The following is an 18,476-nucleotide window of genomic DNA, read 5'->3' as shown; positions in this document are numbered from 1 at the left end:
AATTGATCCAGTATAGAAACACAATGAAGCCAATTTGCCGTAAACCTAATCATGAAAATACTGGTTTTGCTATCTTTTGAAAATTGGGTTATTCTGATTTTAGACTTAATGCAGTTTAAAATAAATGATGCAATAAAGACAGCCTGCAAATCCAGTGGAGTTTGTTAGGGTCCTGAGATGTATTACCCTGAGAATAGTTTGTTCTTAGGGTCAGATACACCTGTTCCACACTGCCCACCCATTGATCTTTTCTTTATCATGTTTACAAAGACAGAAATCTCTGCCTCCCAAGGTATAGTTGAAATGTTGGAATATTTTTTGAGAATTATGCAAACCTCATTCCTTAAATAAAAGGTTACAGATGGTGTTACTTTTCTTTCTCTGTATTTTCCTTAAGTCACTCTCCTTTTGTATTCTAGATCTCTTTCTCCTTTAAAGAACCTCATCAGTTTATCCCTTTGGGGTCTGGTCACTGTTTCCCTCTCCAGCCTCATATTTTGCCCCTTACTCCTCAGAGTCTTTGCTCCATTTACATAGGAATACTTGAATTCCTCCCCCGGGATTGGTGCCCCTCTTGTGAAACCCTTTCGTACCCCGTTTCTCAGCATCTCTTGAAGTCTTGTGAGATAGTCTGTAGGATTGTGTCTCCTGTACTGGACTGTAAGCCGTTTGAGGGCACTCTCTCCCAAGAACTTATACATCTCAGAATCCCCAGAACCTGGCATAGTTCCCAGCACATACTGTAGTTATGTAGTACATTGTGAAAATAATCAGTCGTGGGCCTCATACTTCCTTCAATATGAGATGATAAGTTGGAAGTGGTTTGGAGCAGGAAGCAAGAATGTGGTCATTATTTTAACTCTTACTTCCTTGCTTGCTCTGGACATGCAGAATCTGACTTCTAGATTAATTTAGTCTTTTGTGGTTCAAATTTCCATTGTCGAGCAGCATTCTAGCCCTGTTAGTTAGTTATCTCTTTGGCTCATTGAACCGAAGTCGAACGCAGACTTACAGTTTCACCTGAGTTAGAGTGCTCAGCAGGACTAACCACAGAATGTTTTATTTTTTAAAAAATTAAATGATATCCAATCTACAGGCCATTAATTATAACCACCAAAATCATGTAGAAGGGTTTGTCTAAGATCAGACCAAATGCCCCCTTAACTTCTATGCCTCTGAAGCTGAGAGCCTTGAAATAAATTCCTGACTTCTGCTTCCATTGGCTGTCCTATATTTGGTTGAACTTTTCCTTTTTTATTTTCTCAACATGCTTTTCTAATTTAGGCCTTATTTCCCTGAAGTCAGAGCCAGGCCAAATACAGTAAATTTGTATCAGTAAGTTTCTCACAGTTCTTGGAGAGTTAAGGAAAGCAATACAGATCGGGGCCGTCCCCTGTCACGTTTGGGAGGCTTACCTGTGCTGAGTGACCACTTGCCGCTAAAACCGTGAATGCCTCCAGACCGAGCACTGTTTCTAATTCCATCTCTAGTTCCCCCAGCACCCAGCCCACTGTTTGACACTGAAGCTGTTATTAACAAAAGTAAGTTTTTATATCACCCTATTAGGATCATTGCCTGTTGAGTAGACACTAATTAGTAAGTACTTGTCAAAATCAGTATAGCAGCCTATCACACGGTTCTCTAATTAAGAGGTCGAGGGAGCCATATAAGCACTTCAGTATTACTTGAATATAAATAGATAAGCCAGAAAAATTCAGATCCTGATTCAGTTCAGAACAGAAAAGCATGAAGTTTAAATGTTCCAAAAGGGATTTTTTAAGAACTTAAAATTACCTATAGATTTAGGCTGTTTTGTGTTTTCAGGCTTTGGTCTGTAGACCTTTTTTTGAGATTCTTGAGAACCTTTACACACTAATCTGCCTTGAGAATGTGAATATTTTGCTGGTATCAAAATTGAATGTGTTGATCAATGAGTAAGAACTGAAAGGTCTCTGTTCTAGGCAGGATCGAGAACTTCTTTTTTTCTAATTCCACACAGACACGTCTTCGGCCTCTGAGGATGAGGGCTCTCTGAGACGCCAAGCTGCGCTCTCTGCTGCCTTGCAACAGAGCTTACAGAATGCTGAGTCCTGGATCAACCGTTCAATTCAGGGATCGTCCACTTCTTCATCCGCATCTTCTACGCTGTCCCATGGAGAGGTCAAAGGAACCAGTGGGTCTCTAGCTGATGTTTTTGCCAATACCCGAATAGGTAGGAGCTGGATCTACCTGAGCAGCCCAAGTCATGTTCCATTTGGCTCCCAGCATCCAGGAAATAGTTTCTGATTTGTATTAGTTTTTTCAGAGTGGCCTAAGAAATAAAATTAGAAAGAACATAGCAGTTAATGGGGCAAAGAAGGAAACACCAGCAGTACATTTGGAGTGATAGGTATCATCTGCATTATTGGTGCATAGTATTGCCCACCTGAAGCCATAGCTATTTCCATAAGCAATACTCAAGCCGCAAGATATAACACCAGTCTTAGTGTGGGTTTATCCCTGTTGGAGAATATTCCACATATTAAAAGGTGTTAAAATATGTAACATCTTAGATTTTCCTAGGATTGTTACCTGTGTTTTCTCAAACAGAAAAACATGAAACCTGAGCAAATTCTGCACTAATATCAGTGAAGCTCCTTGTCTTTAGCATAAAGACTGGATTTATGGTCCTTGCTGCTGTGTTATTGCTACAACTGGAGTGTGCAGGCTGACCGTGTTGGTACCCTGTGAGCTGCTGCCTGCTACCAGTGCTCCTGTATGGAGGGTAGCTTTCGCTTGGCTCTGCTTTATGTCTCTGTGTGTGTGTGTGTGTGTGTGTGTGTGTGTGTGTGTGTGCGCGCGCGCATGCACGCGCACTTTAAGGGTTTGTGACATCTGCAGGTAAAGATATAGCTCAGATCTCTGCTTTTGCTAAATTGGTTGGTATATACTGTGCTGAGTAATGTATTTGAACATCATGTGTCTGTGGTGTCTTAATTTTCATATCAGTGGTCTTTCTATATCAGTATATATATATATAGACACTATATATATGTGTGTGCGTGCATATATATATACACGCACACACATATATATACACATATATAGATCTTTAATCTATTAATTGATTTCTGAAAAGAAAAATTTAGAAAATTTGCAATTCAAGCCTGTAATTAGTAAAGAACATAGCTACCTTGAGGGTATTATTGCCCACATTAAAAAGCCAAGTGCCAACAGCCAGTGGCTTGTCTTGCAGCTTGGCTCTGCCCTATAATTCACTGAACCTCTTAAAGCAGCTACAGAGGAGCATACTCCCCATCTTTTCTGTTCGGGAGGGTACACAACAGAGCCATGGTCGGGTCGGGTTTTATTTCCACATTTGTCTAAAAGAAAGCAACTTCTCTTATTAAAAATACTGTCCTAATACCCAGTTAACTCTGTCTAGGTTTTTGTTAACTAGATGATTTCATCTGACCTTATATTTTTCTATTGCTTCACTACTCTGTGAAAAGTTTTTTGTTAAGGTATTCACAAAAACCATTTTATCTAACTAACATTATTGCCTTTTGGATGTTTGCTCTAACAGAAGCAATTCATGTTCCTAATAGAAAAATTCGAAGATACAGATAAAATATCTATCTATCTATCTATCTATCTATCTATCTATCTATCTATAAACCCACTTCCCACAGATAACACTCTAATGTGTATCTTCCTAGACTTCATTTGCATATGAATATGTAGGGTTTGGGTCTTGCTTTTTAAAAAATGAAATTGTACTAAACATAGTGTTCATAACCTGCTTTTCTTAGCAGTGTATCACAAATTAGTAAATCTTTTATGTCATTAATACAGAATTATACTATTATTTTTATGGTTTCAAAGTATGCTGTTATATGGCTATGTCCTGGTTTATTTAGCCATTCCCCTGGTTTGGACATTTGGGTAGTATCCAATTTTTGGCCATTATAAAAACTGCTGGAATGAACATCCTTGAACACAGAATTTGGTGCATTTGTCTGATTATTTCCTTAAGACATATCCCTATAAGTGGAATTGCTGGGGTCAAATAAAGATGAATATTTTTAATGCTTTATTACTACATTATTTTACAGAAAGGTATGCTGTAGTCTACTTGTGCTAGTATATATAAAACTTTAAAAACCATTGAACTAGGCAGGAAAAACAACAATTGAACTTAGTAACATCAGACTTTGGAGGCATAGAGACCTTACTCCCAAATTGATTTTAGAAATTGTTTATCTTATGCTTTTTGCCTTTTTTATGGTTTTGAGTAGCTTGTTGTTATTGTTGTAACTCATATATTTTACTTCCTCTAATTTTCCTTTTCTTCCCCAGATGTTTTTCTAAGTTTTCTTATGTAACACATGCCTATTGAATGGCTCTCTTCCAACTTAGGTCATTTTAGTTTCTTGATATTAAGAATCCCTACCTGAAGCAGAACAAAAGAACATTACACAATCATGCTTAGAGCAAGGGAAGAACCTTGTCTGTCAAGTAGATCAGTTTCCTGTGGGTTATTTTATAAAAATTGGAAGTAGGCCTTATCTGGTTTTCTTCATTTGGGAACTTGAGGGATCTGACCCACTCCCAAGACACTCTTCCCCATTTCTGGTGGAAGAGGAGATATTATGGACAAACCAACATAAACATGAAGAGATGCTTGAGGCTAGAATATCAGTAGCACTATGACCATAGTCACTTTGCTTTCATTTTGAAGTCACTCGCAGTTTTTATTATGATTATTAACGCTGAATTTCTACCAGACTTTCTGTGGAGAAAAGAACATTTTGGAGGAACATTGGATATGTGATTGGCTCTTAATAAGGCTGTTCGAGTTCTTGAAAATAATAATTTTGAAAAAAGGAAAAAATAATTTTGATATGCCCTGGCTTACACTCTTACTCTCTCATTATATCTTACGAGTAGAATTTGATTTCAAAGGTTATTTTACAAGAATTGATAGCCCATTTTTGTAGTTTTTTCCTTGTTAAGAAACAACCACAAAAAGATTTAAAGATTCTTGTTTTTATTGCCAATGTCATATAATTCTGAATTTTGTTTTCTCCTCCCTCAGAGAATCTCTCTGCTCCCCCTGATGTCACTACAACTACCTCTTCTTCATCATCATCTTCCTCAATGCGCCCAGCAAATATTGATCTGCCCCCTTCGGGGATAGTCAAAGGCATGCACAAAGGATCCAACAGGTCCAGCCTTATGGATACAGCTGATGGTAGGGAGTTCTTTTAGGGAGCTATATAGGGAATATTAGTTAAATTGGAAAAATGCACATCCTGAACAGCAGCACCTGAGCGGTAGAGCAGCTGCAGAACTCCACTGCAGCTGGCCGTCCAGCACAGGTCCTCCGGAGGGCCCTCTTTTCAACAGCCTGCACTATGGCAGCACTGTTACTTGTTCAGACAGTCTGCATGGTCAGAGGATAGCTCTGAACAAGAAACAGTATGGAAAAAAGGAGGGCTAGATGAAATCTGGAAGCAGGGTGTTAATGATAGTGCCGTATTTGTTACGTGTTGCCATAAAACTTGTCGTGTACATATTTGTATTTCTTTGGCCCAGTTGAAATAGAATAAGACTCTGGGCAAAGGCCAAACATCATTAGAAATAAAAATTCCATAAAGAGTTGAGAAGCTGAGATAGCCCTAAAATCAGTGGATTTTCACTTACTGTTTTCCCCCCCTTACAGGTGTTCCTGTCAGTAGCAGAGTATCCACAAAAATCCAGCAGCTTCTCAACACTCTCAAACGACCCAAAAGGCCTCCCTTAAAGGAATTTTTTGTGGATGACTCTGAAGAAATTGTGGAAGGTAGTAGTAATAATACCAAAAACATACATTCCTTCAACAGATATATCTTAAGCAATTACTACATGGTATTTAAGGTATGGTAGGATTTAAGGATGAACAAGGCAGCATTTTTGTGAAAGAATTCATAGTTCTCTGCTCTTCTTTCCCTAGGTATTTACATGTTGCATTATCCTAGAATACACATGTCAAATTTGACCTCAAACATTTACCTGGTCCTTTTTGATATAGTCTTTTTGTTAAATCAACCAGCCAACACACATGTCTGCTTTATACACGACAGTGTGGTAGATGGTGAAAAGTTCAAAGATTTATGAAAATATAGCCATTCCTTCATACTCTTTGCACCTAGAATATTCTGGTACCAAAATGCACGCACCTGAAAATAGTTTAGCCAATAAGTATGTATCCACTAATACAGCATTTGGGAGAAGGGCAGAAAGTGGAAGTGGCAGTAGTCAGTGATTTATTTAGTAATTTGACAAATATTTATGGCTGAAATCATATGATGTTTAGGATTTAATAGGAAGAATTGGGAGTCAAATGAGAAAGAGCATAGATGAAATGAAGATGGCTGGCATTTGATGATTCTTGAAGTTGAATGACAATAGGTTTTGTCCAAAGAACTGAGCCTGGTAGCTTTTGTAGTTCATTTTTGTGTCCTGAGACTAATGGTAGGCTTTGATCACTTTGGACATGTTAATGATGCTTGCACTAGGCACATTAATAGACTAGATCTGGTCTTAGTCCACTTTATTCAGCTGGAAGCAACAAGCAACCTGGCATATGAGGTTAAGATGACTTTCTGTTCTGTAGGAGTCACCAAACTCTTTGAACTATGGACATCTTCCTACATACACTGACATTCAAGGTGCTAACACCAATAATAGCCTCTTCAGTATTTCTGGAACTGTGTATTGACCAGGCAAATGAAGGTCAGGGTTTAATAAGAATCACACTTGAACAGTTTTCATTGACAGAATAGCACTAACAGCTTTCCACTAATTATAAATAGACAGCAATTGCTTATTCAAATCATGATTATCTTTGGAAAAGGAAAATATCCATACGTCTTTGGAAGTCTGAAAGAGTGTCCGCCAGGGTCTGCATTGAGGCCTAGTGGATGGCAATAATGTACACGCTCTTATGACCGGAAGACTATGCCTGCCATATATACAGCCTGTCCATAAAACCAAACTATTTAGAATCACCCGTGTTTATCTTTTTACTTAATCTTGGTGGTTTGGAGTCTGGGGATATATGAACTAGAAGGGCAGTTGAAACATAATTTACCTAGGGCAGTAAATTGGGAAGTGAAACTATTTCATTAGTTCTATGTCAGTAGAAAAAAAGTCAAGACATTTTCAGTAAGTTTCCCAAATCTGTTGTTAAGTTGAGCTATAAAATAAATTTCATACTTCATTTGCTCTTCTAATACGTGGTGCTTATTCTGTTCTTCTCCATTCTATGCCTCTTCTGTCATCTCCCACTCACCTGGCTAATTCCTACCCTTCCTTTAAGATTCAGCTCCCATGGAGGACTCCATCCTCCAGCCTGGGTGATGTGGTCTTCTTCTGCCCTCCCTATAAAGTCTCTGTCATGCACTGCTCTTGTTTAGTCGCCTTAGCTCTGGGTATGTGCACGGGTCCCTCTCGCACTTCAGATACCTAATGAGGGACTCTGCTGCTTGCACCTAGCACTGATTAGAAACAGTAAATGTTAGGGGCGCCTGGGTGGCTCGGTTGGTTGAGTGTCTGACTTCAGCTCAGGTCATGATCTCACTGTTCGTGGGTTTGAGCCCTGCATCGGGTTCTGTGCTGGCAGTTCAGAGCCTGGAGCCTGCTTCAGATTCCGTGTCTTCTTCTTTTCTATCTGTCCTCCCTGGCTCGTGTGCTCTCTCTCAAAAATAAATAAAATTTTAAAAATTAAGAGAAACAATAAATGTTTGTTCCAAGAATGATGAACACTCAGTGTTTATTACATCTGTGCATATAATTGGCACTCAATAAATACTTGACTTTGTTCCATGTATCAGTTATCTTTTCTGCTATGAAAGTAGAATTTTTTTGCTTTTTATTATTGAAATAATATTAATTTGTTGTAGAAAAAGTAAGAGGACTTTTGTTTTATTCATATGAAAAAATATGAAATATTATTCACATCCAGTCTGTGGAATGACCATGTTAATAGTCTAGCACGTTTGTTCCCCCAATCCAGTTTTATTTATTTATTTATAGTTCATTTATTTTTGAGAGAGAGAGTGCAAGTGAGCAGGGGGAAGAGAGAGAGAGACAGAGAGAGAGAGAGAGACAGAGACAGAGAGAGAATCCCATGCAGGCTCCACACTGTCAGCACAGAGCCCAGAATGGGGATCAAGCTCACGAACCATGAGATCAAGACTTGAGCTGAAGTCAAATGCTTAACCAACTGAGTCACCCGGGTGCCTCTAATCCAGTTGAATTTAATTAACATTGATTAAGAAGTACCATTATGTATTAGGTACTATAGGCAATAAAAGGACTAAATCCATGCCTTCCTTCAAGAAGTTGTCAGTCTCAGAGAGAAAAACTTACACAGTAAAAGAAGCCCTTAAAGTCCCTTGGTGCTTTAATAAGGGTTGACAACCACATGGGTGGGAGCTAAGGAAGGAATGACTGGGGACGGCTTCCCAGAAAATGTGCCGTTTGAGCCGCATCCTGAGAAGGATGAGTCCACGTATACCAGGAGCAAAGGGATTGACCAGATGAGATATGGAAGGCATGGAGACATGGAACATTGTCATTTGTGCTCATTATCTGTTTGAGTTTAATACTGACCTTGTGGTAGAAGTGTTACTATCCCCATTTTACAGATAAGGAAATTATGTTTTACTAGTAAAATGTAAATGTGAATTTGGGTTTCCGACTCACAGTTTAATGCTTTTTCATTAAATGTAACCCGGTGAAGTGGAACCTGGCTCTCTAACTTGAGACACAAACTGTAAGGATTTGAAAACAAGTTGAGTAAAAATTACAAAATTACTAAAAAGAAATGTATGCTTTGTGCTTTTCTGTATGTTCAGTGATTTTCTTTGTTAGGGTCAGGATTTGTTTATTACATAAACTGTATTACATATTGATTTCACAATTATGTGGAAGATGAATTAAGGCCCACTTGGTGGATTACTATTTCTAACGATGTCCTTTCTTTTCTCAGAGTGAGTTTAAACCAAATAAAGATGAAGAGAAAAGGGAAATATATTTGCGATTAGAGACCTGAGTTGTGTTAGTTGGTATCTGTATGCATTTCAGATAATATTTTTATAACCCATTGGGGTTTTTTGGTGCAGTACCTCAGCCAGACCCCAACCAGCCCAAGCCTGAGGGTCGGCAGATGACCCCTGTGAAGGGGGAGCCATTAGGAGTCATCTGTAACTGGCCTCCTGCTCTCGAGTCGGCCCTACAGCGCTGGGGCACCACTCAAGCAAAATGCCCGTGTCTGACCGCACTGGACGTGACGGGGAAACCAGTTTACACTCTTACGTATGGTGAGTTTGCAAGATTCGCACCTCCTTCCTTTTCTCCTAATAGTTCTTCAGATTATCACAGGTAGTGATAGATCTTGATATTTAGCAGTTGCTGGTCATTGTGTTTCAAGAGATCTTGTAAGTTATTTTAACAGGATCCTAAGTTCTAAGTAGAGCTACTGTCAGATATTTTCATTTGCTAAATGATATTTGCAAAGCAGCTAATATTTAAAAGAACAGAAAGAAGAAAGAGGCTTTGTGGATCCACGGCTGAGTTAAACATTAGAAGACAATTTGGAAAAGACATTTGGGCTGGAAATATGTTAAAAATATGACAGTTTTATCTAAAAATTGAAAATTAGATATTTTATTTATTTATTTGTTTGTTTGTTTATTTATTTTAAGAGAGGGAGGGAGAGAGAGCACATGCAAGCATAAGCTGGGGAGGGGCAGAGAGAGACGGAGAGACAGAGAGAATCCCAAGCAGGCTCAACACACAAAGCACGAGATCATGACCTGAGCCAAAATCAAGAGTGGGACGCTTAACTGACTGAATCAACCAGGTGCCCCATCCTTTTTGTTTGTTTGTTCTTTTAGAGAAAGAGAGAGAGAAATTGAGTCAGGGAGAAGGGCAGAGGGAGAGAGAGAGAATCTTAAGCAGGCTCCACAATCAGCATAGAGCCCAACTTGGGCTTGATCCCACGACTCTGGGATCATGACCTGAGCCAAAAATCAACAAAAGCTGGACTCTTAGCTGACTAAGCCACCGTAGGAACCCTTTATTTTTCTTTTTTAAATAACTTTTAAAAGTTATTTTAACTGAGCCTGGGTGGCTCAGTCAGTTCAGCGTCCAACTTCGGCTCAGGCCATGATCTCACAGCTTGTGAATTCGAGCCCCACGTTGGGCTCTGTGCTGACAGCTCAGAGCCTGGAGCCTGCTTCTCCTTCTGTGTCTCCCTCTCTCTCTGCCCCTCACCCACTCGCATTCTGTCTCTGTCGCTCTCAAAAATAAATAAACATTAAAAAAAAATTTTTTTTAATAACTTTTAAAAGTAACTTGAATTCACTTTAAATAACTTTATTTTTCAGTTTTTAACTAACAAAACAAATGGATTCAACTAGAGTGTATTATGCTAAGCGAAATAAGTCAGAGAAAGACAAATAATTGTGTGATTTAACTCATGTAGAATTTAAGAAACAAAACAGATGAACATAGGGGAAAGGGAAGCAAAAAAAAAAAAAAAAAAAAGGAGACAAACCGTAAGAGACTCTTAAATACAGACTGAGGGTTGCTGGCCTGGTGTTAGGTGGGGGATGGGCTAAATGGGTGATGGGCATTAAGGAGGGTACTTGTTGGGATGAGCACTGGGTGTGTTATATGTAAGTGATGAATCATTAAATTCTATTCCTGGAAAAAAATAAAAAAGAAGAATGGATTCGACCTGGGCTCTGAGAGTTTGTACTAGTTTATTCATACATACTCCTTTTTCCCTTCAGAAGTGAAGCACATTGTCCATAGACCTAGATACAGAATAATTTTAGGGAAAAACAGTTTTTATTTAAACAGTTGGACAGGTTGACATGAGTTTAAATTTTAGCTGCCCCTCTGAATGAGTTATATGTAAAACTAACCTATCTACTCAAAATGGCATGACTTGTCCTTCACTTTCTACATAATCTATGATAAGAATTTCTAAGGGTGTTTGGAGAGAGGGAGCAGGAAGAGAGGAAGAATAGGCTTTTTTCCCTCCCAAAAATTATTTTTAGCATTCATTTCAGAAGCTGTATATTAAACCTTAAAGCAGTTAGCTGGCCAAATCTTTACATGTTTATTTAACATCTGTGAATGTATCTACATGTTTCATCTAGTTAATTTCCATCTTGTCTGTTTTCACTGAAATACATTGGTATGGAATGCTTAATCATTTGAGTCATACTTTTGCTTTGCGGTTAACCTCAAATATCTAATACCATATATGTAAGTGATTCTTCAGAAAAAGCTCAGAACAGAAGTAGTCTTCTGATTTTCATCCCTGTGATAAAAATTGTTGCCCTCCTTTAAATGTGACCAGCCTAAGGGTGCCTGTGTGGCTCAGTAGGTTAAGTGTGACTTCAGCTCAGGTCATGATCTCGTGGTCTGTGAATTCAAGCCCCATGTCAGGCTCTGTGCTGACAGCTCGGAGCCTGCTTCAGATTCTGTGTCTCCCTCTCTGTGTTTCTCTCAAAAATAAATAAATGTTAAAAAAATTTTTTTTTAATTAAAAAGATAAATGTTGGATCAGCCCACATCACATTACTTCTAAAGACACTCGGATTACTTCACAAGAGAATTTGAAATATTATCTAAACCAGAATGAGCATCTGGTGATGTTTTCTTTTGTTTGGAAACAGGGCTGGCTTTTGTAAACTCCAGTGAATATAAAGCATTTTTTTGTGGGGGAGGGACTTTGTCTTGGGGGGTGATGTTTGTCTAATGAGTCATTTGGAAGTGGCCATTGTCTTATTAAACCTGCTGATAAACTGAATGCCTCCTCGCTGAGGTAGGCCTGTTTTTTTCTATATGATTCTTTTCTTTTTCCAGGAAAGTTGTGGAGCAGAAGTTTAAAGTTGGCCTACACACTGCTTAATAAACTGGGGACCAAAAATGAACCTGTATTAAAACCTGGAGACAGGGTAATTGGTTTTTTGGTTTTAGGGAGGTGATGTTTTATTGTTTTCTAATACGCACATTCTGAATTTTTAACGTACAACAGCACAGTTTGTATAACTTTTATTCTTAGAAAATGAAAATGGTTTGGTTCCAACCAAAGTTAGCTGAATACCAGGTGATAATTTTTGTATTCGTAGATGAAGGAAATTCACATGTCCCTTTCTGTAGCTGCTAAATCAGTTAACTCTTATGCTAATAAAGAGGAGCCCCTTTCTGGAAATAAATAGTTCAATAATCAGACAACAAAAATAGCAATAAAGTTTAGTCTGACTTTTTTTTATTAAAAATTGCCCCATAAAATTTTTCAAAAAATTTTCTGTGGTTTTATGTAGAAAGGGAGGGAGACCCATATTCTAAGAAGAAACAAAATGATATCATTTAATTTCTTCTTTAATTGGAGGTGACATGAGACAAAAAAATATTTTTACTTTTTGAAGATTTTTTTCCTATCAGTGACTTTCTGTATATGATTACTTCTTACCGTCAAACATGACTTTTTATTTGGTGTTTGTAGAACAAAGCACCAACTCACACCAGGGCTGTTTTGAGTAGACGCATGATCCAGAACTTCCTGAACTAGCCTTTTAAAAATACCTTTGCATTGTGGCAGAGGGCACCTAAAGGGTGACTCTACTTATAACTGTGATACATGCGGGTGTCCTGGTCCTCACTGAACCCTAGGAAGGTAATTTTGTGTCCTCTACTTGTGTACAGGAAAGAAATGGGTTGTCTTAAATCTTTTCTGGAATTCGTATTTTTCAGAACTCTAGGAAGGATTAACAACTTCAGAATTGAACTTAACTTGGGAGTGAGTTAAGAGAATTTGAAAGTTAAAGAAGGGGAAACAGCAGTCTAGTGACACAATTAAGTTTCACATGTCAATCTATGAACATCTAAGCCAAGTAACAAGCTTCACAATGATCATGACTTCTGGGGTTTTGCATTCCTTGAGTAAATTGGGAAGGGTCAGTTATCCCTGTCAGACATTACAGGTGAGATCACAATTTTGAACGCATTACACAAGCTTCACTGTTTATCTTTTGTAGAAGAATTAACTTTTTATCCATAGTGGTTTGTGCCGGTGTTACTTACACCTATTACCAATGCCTTCATGCTAGAGTACTTGCGTTGTTAGTTAAGTGAGTAGGGATTAAAGTTAAGTGAGCAGTGAACTCATTAAAGAATAAGAAACCTTGAGCTGGCCCTACAGTGGCAATCAAGTCAGTCAACACTTGTGAGTTCTCTGAGAGTTGTAAGGCTTATTCTCTAATATGCTGGCCTATCTAGAGAGATCCATTACATTTATTTTATTTAGTCCTGCACTAAAGTAAATTGCCTTAGGTTTCACAAGTAATTAACTTACTACTTAAGGTGAGTTGTTAATTGCTCAATCACCAGTAGAATTCAGTGCAAATTTTTTCTTATCATGATGATGAATTGCATTACAGTTTCTAAAATGTGTCTAGTGTAATCCTGGGTATGCTAGAGATCTTTTTAGATTTGTGCATCTTTCTCAATAACTTAATTTCCTTTAGGCTATTAAATAGTTTGTGTTCATGATATGTGCAATATATGTATACACACACACACACACACACATATACATATATATATTTATCTTAGAGAATGATATTGAAGGTATTTGTTTTTATTCCTGTTATTGAATGTCATTATGCATTTTAGGTAGCCCTGGTTTACCCCAACAATGATCCAGTCATGTTTATGGTGGCTTTTTATGGATGTCTCCTGGCAGAAGTGATTCCAGTGCCTATAGAGGTACCTCTTACCAGAAAGGTAACATTGCTGAATTTAAGAGGAATGTAGCCTGATGTGACATGGTGGGCATCGGGTTCTTGGATCAATTGATTCCATCATGACATTAGAAATAGCCTAACCGTTTTCTTAAGTACTCAGCTTCACTTTCTAAAAACATGAGAGTTGTAGAAAAATAATTATTATTATTTATAAGTTTCATGAAAATAATACATTTTCAACTAAGATAGACTTTATATAGTATATATATCACTTAAGAATCATGGGGGTATACCTGACTTTTCAGTAATTGCTGTTTATAAAGAAGACCCCTATTGCTTCAGAGACTATAGATAATCCACATTTACAAGGTGGGAACTTTGTATAGAGGGTTTTCCTTTAACTGTATCATACAGCCCAGGGTTTTCCTTAGGTTGAAGGATGACACAGTGATGATGGCATGTTACTACTCTGGGAGATAAGATTTTACTTTAATGTCACATCAGCCCATGCAGCATATGTAACAAGTTTTCAAGTTTAACCAAATGATTTCTCTGTGAGCTGTTTGACCCTAAATTTCTCATATAGTTTATTATTGAGAGATCATGATAAAGAGAAATATGGTAGATACTGTGGATTTACAAATACATATATATATATATTTTTTTTTTTTTTTTCTGAAAGGAATGAAAAACAAATTGATAACATCCCTGAAACTTTGGTTGATGGGATATAGTATCTTTAGATCAGTCAGGAAATTGTAAGGTTGTTCTTAAATTATTGAGTTGGCTGTGTTTGTGTGGTTTCATAATGATACTTTTAAGGTGGTATTTTAATGGAAATACTTTATATCTTTTGTTGTTTTCTCTGCTCTTGCCATAAGTCTTAAATCCTTTTTTTTTAATGTTCAGTTTTTGAGAGAGAGAGAGAGAGCACACAACTAGGGGAGGGGCAGAGAGAGAGGGAGACACAGAATCCGAAGCAGGCTCCAGGCTCTGAACTGTCAGCACAGAGCCTGATGCTGGGCTCAAACTCACGAACTGTGAGATCATGACTTGAGCTGAAGTTGGACACTTAACTGACTGAGCCACCCAGGCACCCCAGCCATAAGGCTTAAATATTACCTCCTTTAAAATATAATAATAAAGAGTATATGGATTTGGGTATAACCATCCATTCACTTTCATTGTAAATGTAGACCTTTGGTGTCCATTTACATTATTTTATTCTGACCTGGGTTGCTTTGCTTTTGAACTTGGGGATGTGGCTAGGTCAACACAGCTTAACCATGTTCACATCTATTTCACTGGCCTGAAATTAACTTAAAAAAAAATTTTTTTTTTAATGTTTGTTTTTGAGAGAGAGACAGAGACAGAATGCGAGCCAGGGAGGGGCAGAGAGAGAGGGAGACACAGAATCTGAAGCAGGCTCCAGGCTCTGAGCTGTCAGCACAGAGCCTGATGCAGGGTTCGAACCCATGAACTGTGAGATCATGACCTGAGCTGAAGTCGGACGCTTAACCCACTGAGCCACCCAGGCGCCCCTGAAATTAATTTAAGAGAAGCATTGCTAACTTTTGAGTAAAATGGTCACATTGACTGGTAGAATTCATCCTCAGCGATGTCAGATTAATGAAATACTTGATTTGTACTCAGGAAATCATTGTACTGTAGAAATTATTTGGAAGAACATATTGTCATTGGATGTTGACAACTGCCAGGTAGCAGTGGGGCTCCATGAATGTTATCACACAAGTGCCAGAGCATTGCTAAGTGCTAGGTTTGGGGCATGGGTTTGCTCATGCTCACTCCCCTATCGTGCTCATTACCTTCTCTCCACAGGATGCCGGAGGTCAGCAGATTGGCTTCTTGCTAGGAAGCTGTGGTATCGCCTTAGCTCTGACCAGTGAAGTTTGTCTAAAGGGGCTGCCAAAAACCCAGAATGGAGAAATTGTACAGTTTAAAGGTTAGTAATATTTATACTTTGAATTATCAGTTAACAGTTAAAGCTTAGTGGTTTGATCAGTGTCTTAATTTAATAATAGCTAACTACTTAACATATATTTTCTTATTTAATTTTCACATTCTTATGAAGTAGGTACCATTATTATCCCCGTTTTACAGGTGAGGAAACTGAGACACAGAGAGGTTAAGTAACTTGCCCAAAGTCACAGCTAATAAATGGCAGAGCAGCGATTTGAACCCAAATCTGTCTGATTCCACAGCCCACACCCTTAACCTTTATGCTGATGGTTGGAAAAAGCTACCACTCTGTTCACTAAAGCTAAATGCTACATGTAGAGACAGAGGATAGACCACTAACCTCAGTGGACTTCCATTGCCAAATGGACCTCCCAATTGTTGAGGTAATGTCAAGGCCGGAAATTAGCATGTGGAACGATTGTACTTTTGAAAGAAGGTATAATTGTCTGGTGATCTATCACTGAAAACTAATAAATATAGTATGTTACTGATTATAAGATGACCTTGATTTGGTCTCTTGATATTTAAAACGACCAGTTCAATGTGAACTCCTTCCCTTATGGCTTAGGCAATTCAATTTTCATTTTGGGTTTGATTTAGGTTGGCCCCGGCTCAAATGGGTCGTAACAGATTCCAAGTACCTTTCAAAGCCACCTAAAGACTGGCAGCCCCACATCTCACCTGCTGGTACAGAACCAGCATACATTGAGGTAAGTCCTGAGACTAATACATTGTGGCTTCCTGTGGCTTCAGTTGCTATCTTATAAAAGTCAAAACTAACCTTTTGCAGCTTTAATGTTAGAAAAGCCTCCTGGTTTGTTAGAGTTCCATCTTTTGGCTTATAAAATGCTTGTGGTGGGCCTTCTGTTCTAATTATTTTTAACATAAATACACATTCAAGAGAAAGCAAAAAAAAAAGTGATCCTTCTCATATAAGAAAGTTACACAAGACTTAGAGATGTGCAAAGGTTTAAGAAATGTATACTGACAGAGATGTTTCTCTGCTGCTTTTGGTGAGGTAGGGGAGTGGAAAGCAAAAGAATGGAGACCTGAGGAAGGAAAATACCTGTACTTGAAAAGAACAAATTTAACAGATGAAAAAGAGCAAGAAAAAACAAGTGGCTAGAGGGTTTGGTATTGAAGGTCAGTGTAGCATCTGGAGTGGTTGCTAGCATTCAGTTTGAGGGATTAAGTCCTTCTGCATACGAGGCACCAGGCTAAGAGCCGCTTCCAATGCATTATCTCAGTCAGCCCTCACATGAACCCTGTGAGGTCAGGGCTGACATTAAACCTGCTTTATGGGGGAATAATATTCCATTGTGTGTGTGTGTGTATGCATGTGTGTGTGTGTGTGTGTGTGTGTATATATACACACACACTACATCTTTATCCGTGTATCAGTTGATGGACATTTGGGCTCTCTCCATAGTTTGGCTGTTGTTGACAAGGCTGCTATAAACCTTACTCAGCCATGAAAAAGAATGAAATCTTGCCATTTACAATGACGTGGATGGAGCTAGAATGTATTGTGCTAAGCAAAATAAGCCAGTCAGAGAAAGACAAATACCATATGATTTCACTCATATGTGGAATTTAAGAAACAAAACAGATGAACATATGGGAAGGGGGGGAAGAGAAGAGAGGGAAACAAACCACAAGAGACTCTTAGAGAACAAACAGTGTTGACAGAAGGAGGTGGGGAGGGGATAGACTAGATGGGTGATGGGTATTAAAAACAGCACTTGTTGTGATATGAGCACTGGGCGTTGTATGTACGTGATGAATCACTGAATTCTACTCCTGAAACCAATATTGCACTGTATATTAACTAACTAAAAAAGAAAACCTGCTTTTGAGATAAGGAGACTAAGACTTAAATGAACTCAAGTAACCAACCAAAGGCCACATGACTCAAAAATGACAGAGCTAGGACTTATACTCACATTTGTTTCCCTCTAAAAGCTATGCCCTTGATGACTCCACATCCTGCTTGAGACATCTTAGTAAGTGCTTACCAAGTGTTTGCTAAGTTTTAAATGATAAACCAATCAATAGATTTAAAAAGTTTGAGGGAAAAAAATCCACTCAGCCTTGAGCCCCGTGGTGATAACTGGCTATAAAAGGGAAGAGAGTGGGCAGTAGCTTTGAGGCGTGATGTGTTAATGTTGGAGGCGAGGGGGATTGCTTTGAAAGATGGAAGAGATTGGAGTATGTTTAGATGACAGACAAGTAAACAGGCGATTAAAATACCAAATGTAGCCATCATCCCTCAGTCCACATCATGTCTCATTGAGGACACAGTTCATCACTCCATCCTCCTTAACACTGCTCACTGGCTTCCCTGACTGCTCCCTCAGTTCTCCTGCCTCACTGACCACTCCTTTTCAGACTTCTTTATCGGTTTGTCCTAAAAAATGAAGGGTGCTTCATTGTGTGGCCCCTGCTTAACTCTCTGGCTTCACATAGAACGACTCCCCTCCACATCTAGACTTTGGCTATTCTGAATTAACTTGCAGTTTTCACTTAGGACCCTCTTATGACCCACAGGACATTGCTAGTGAGTTTAAAGTACGCTATGAGTCATAGGGAGCTATTAAAGGGTTGTCAGAAGAGTTTGATAACAATAAATATGTTATTTAAAGACGTATCTGGTTTGATTAGATTAAGAAGGTAAACAGAGAGTCCACGTTTTACAGTTATCCAGGT

At 38.5% G+C, this 18,476-nt stretch overlaps 1 protein-coding gene across 5 annotated transcripts in view; it reads left to right on the top strand.

The window, feature by feature from the left end:
• The window catches only part of DIP2B (DIP2 acetate--CoA ligase B (putative)), a 226,647-nt gene that overhangs the window by 155,120 nt on the left and 53,051 nt on the right, over positions 1-18,476 (top strand). For 2 of the 5 annotated variants that reach the window (XM_086713404.1, XM_086713407.1), the window contains exons 5-12: positions 2,000-2,212; positions 5,078-5,233; positions 5,705-5,827; positions 9,150-9,347; positions 11,908-11,999; positions 13,720-13,830; positions 15,630-15,753; positions 16,371-16,480. In XM_086713404.1, coding sequence (XP_086569530.1) covers positions 2,000-2,212; positions 5,078-5,233; positions 5,705-5,827; positions 9,150-9,347; positions 11,908-11,999; positions 13,720-13,830; positions 15,630-15,753; positions 16,371-16,480 — 1,127 coding nt within the window. The remainder of the gene's footprint in view (positions 1-1,999; positions 2,213-5,077; positions 5,234-5,704; positions 5,828-9,149; positions 9,348-11,907; positions 12,000-13,719; positions 13,831-15,629; positions 15,754-16,370; positions 16,481-18,476) is intronic. The other 3 variants (XM_025930846.2, XM_086713405.1, XM_086713406.1) reach the window with 3 other exon arrangements.

This window comes from Puma concolor, chromosome B4, assembly GCF_028749965.1.
Source record: "Puma concolor isolate L17-30 chromosome B4, mPumCon1.1.hap2, whole genome shotgun sequence".
Classification (NCBI taxonomy): domain Eukaryota; kingdom Metazoa; phylum Chordata; class Mammalia; order Carnivora; family Felidae; genus Puma; species Puma concolor.
Note: the sequence above shows the minus strand (reverse complement) of the source record. Positions and strands in the feature narration are given on the sequence as shown.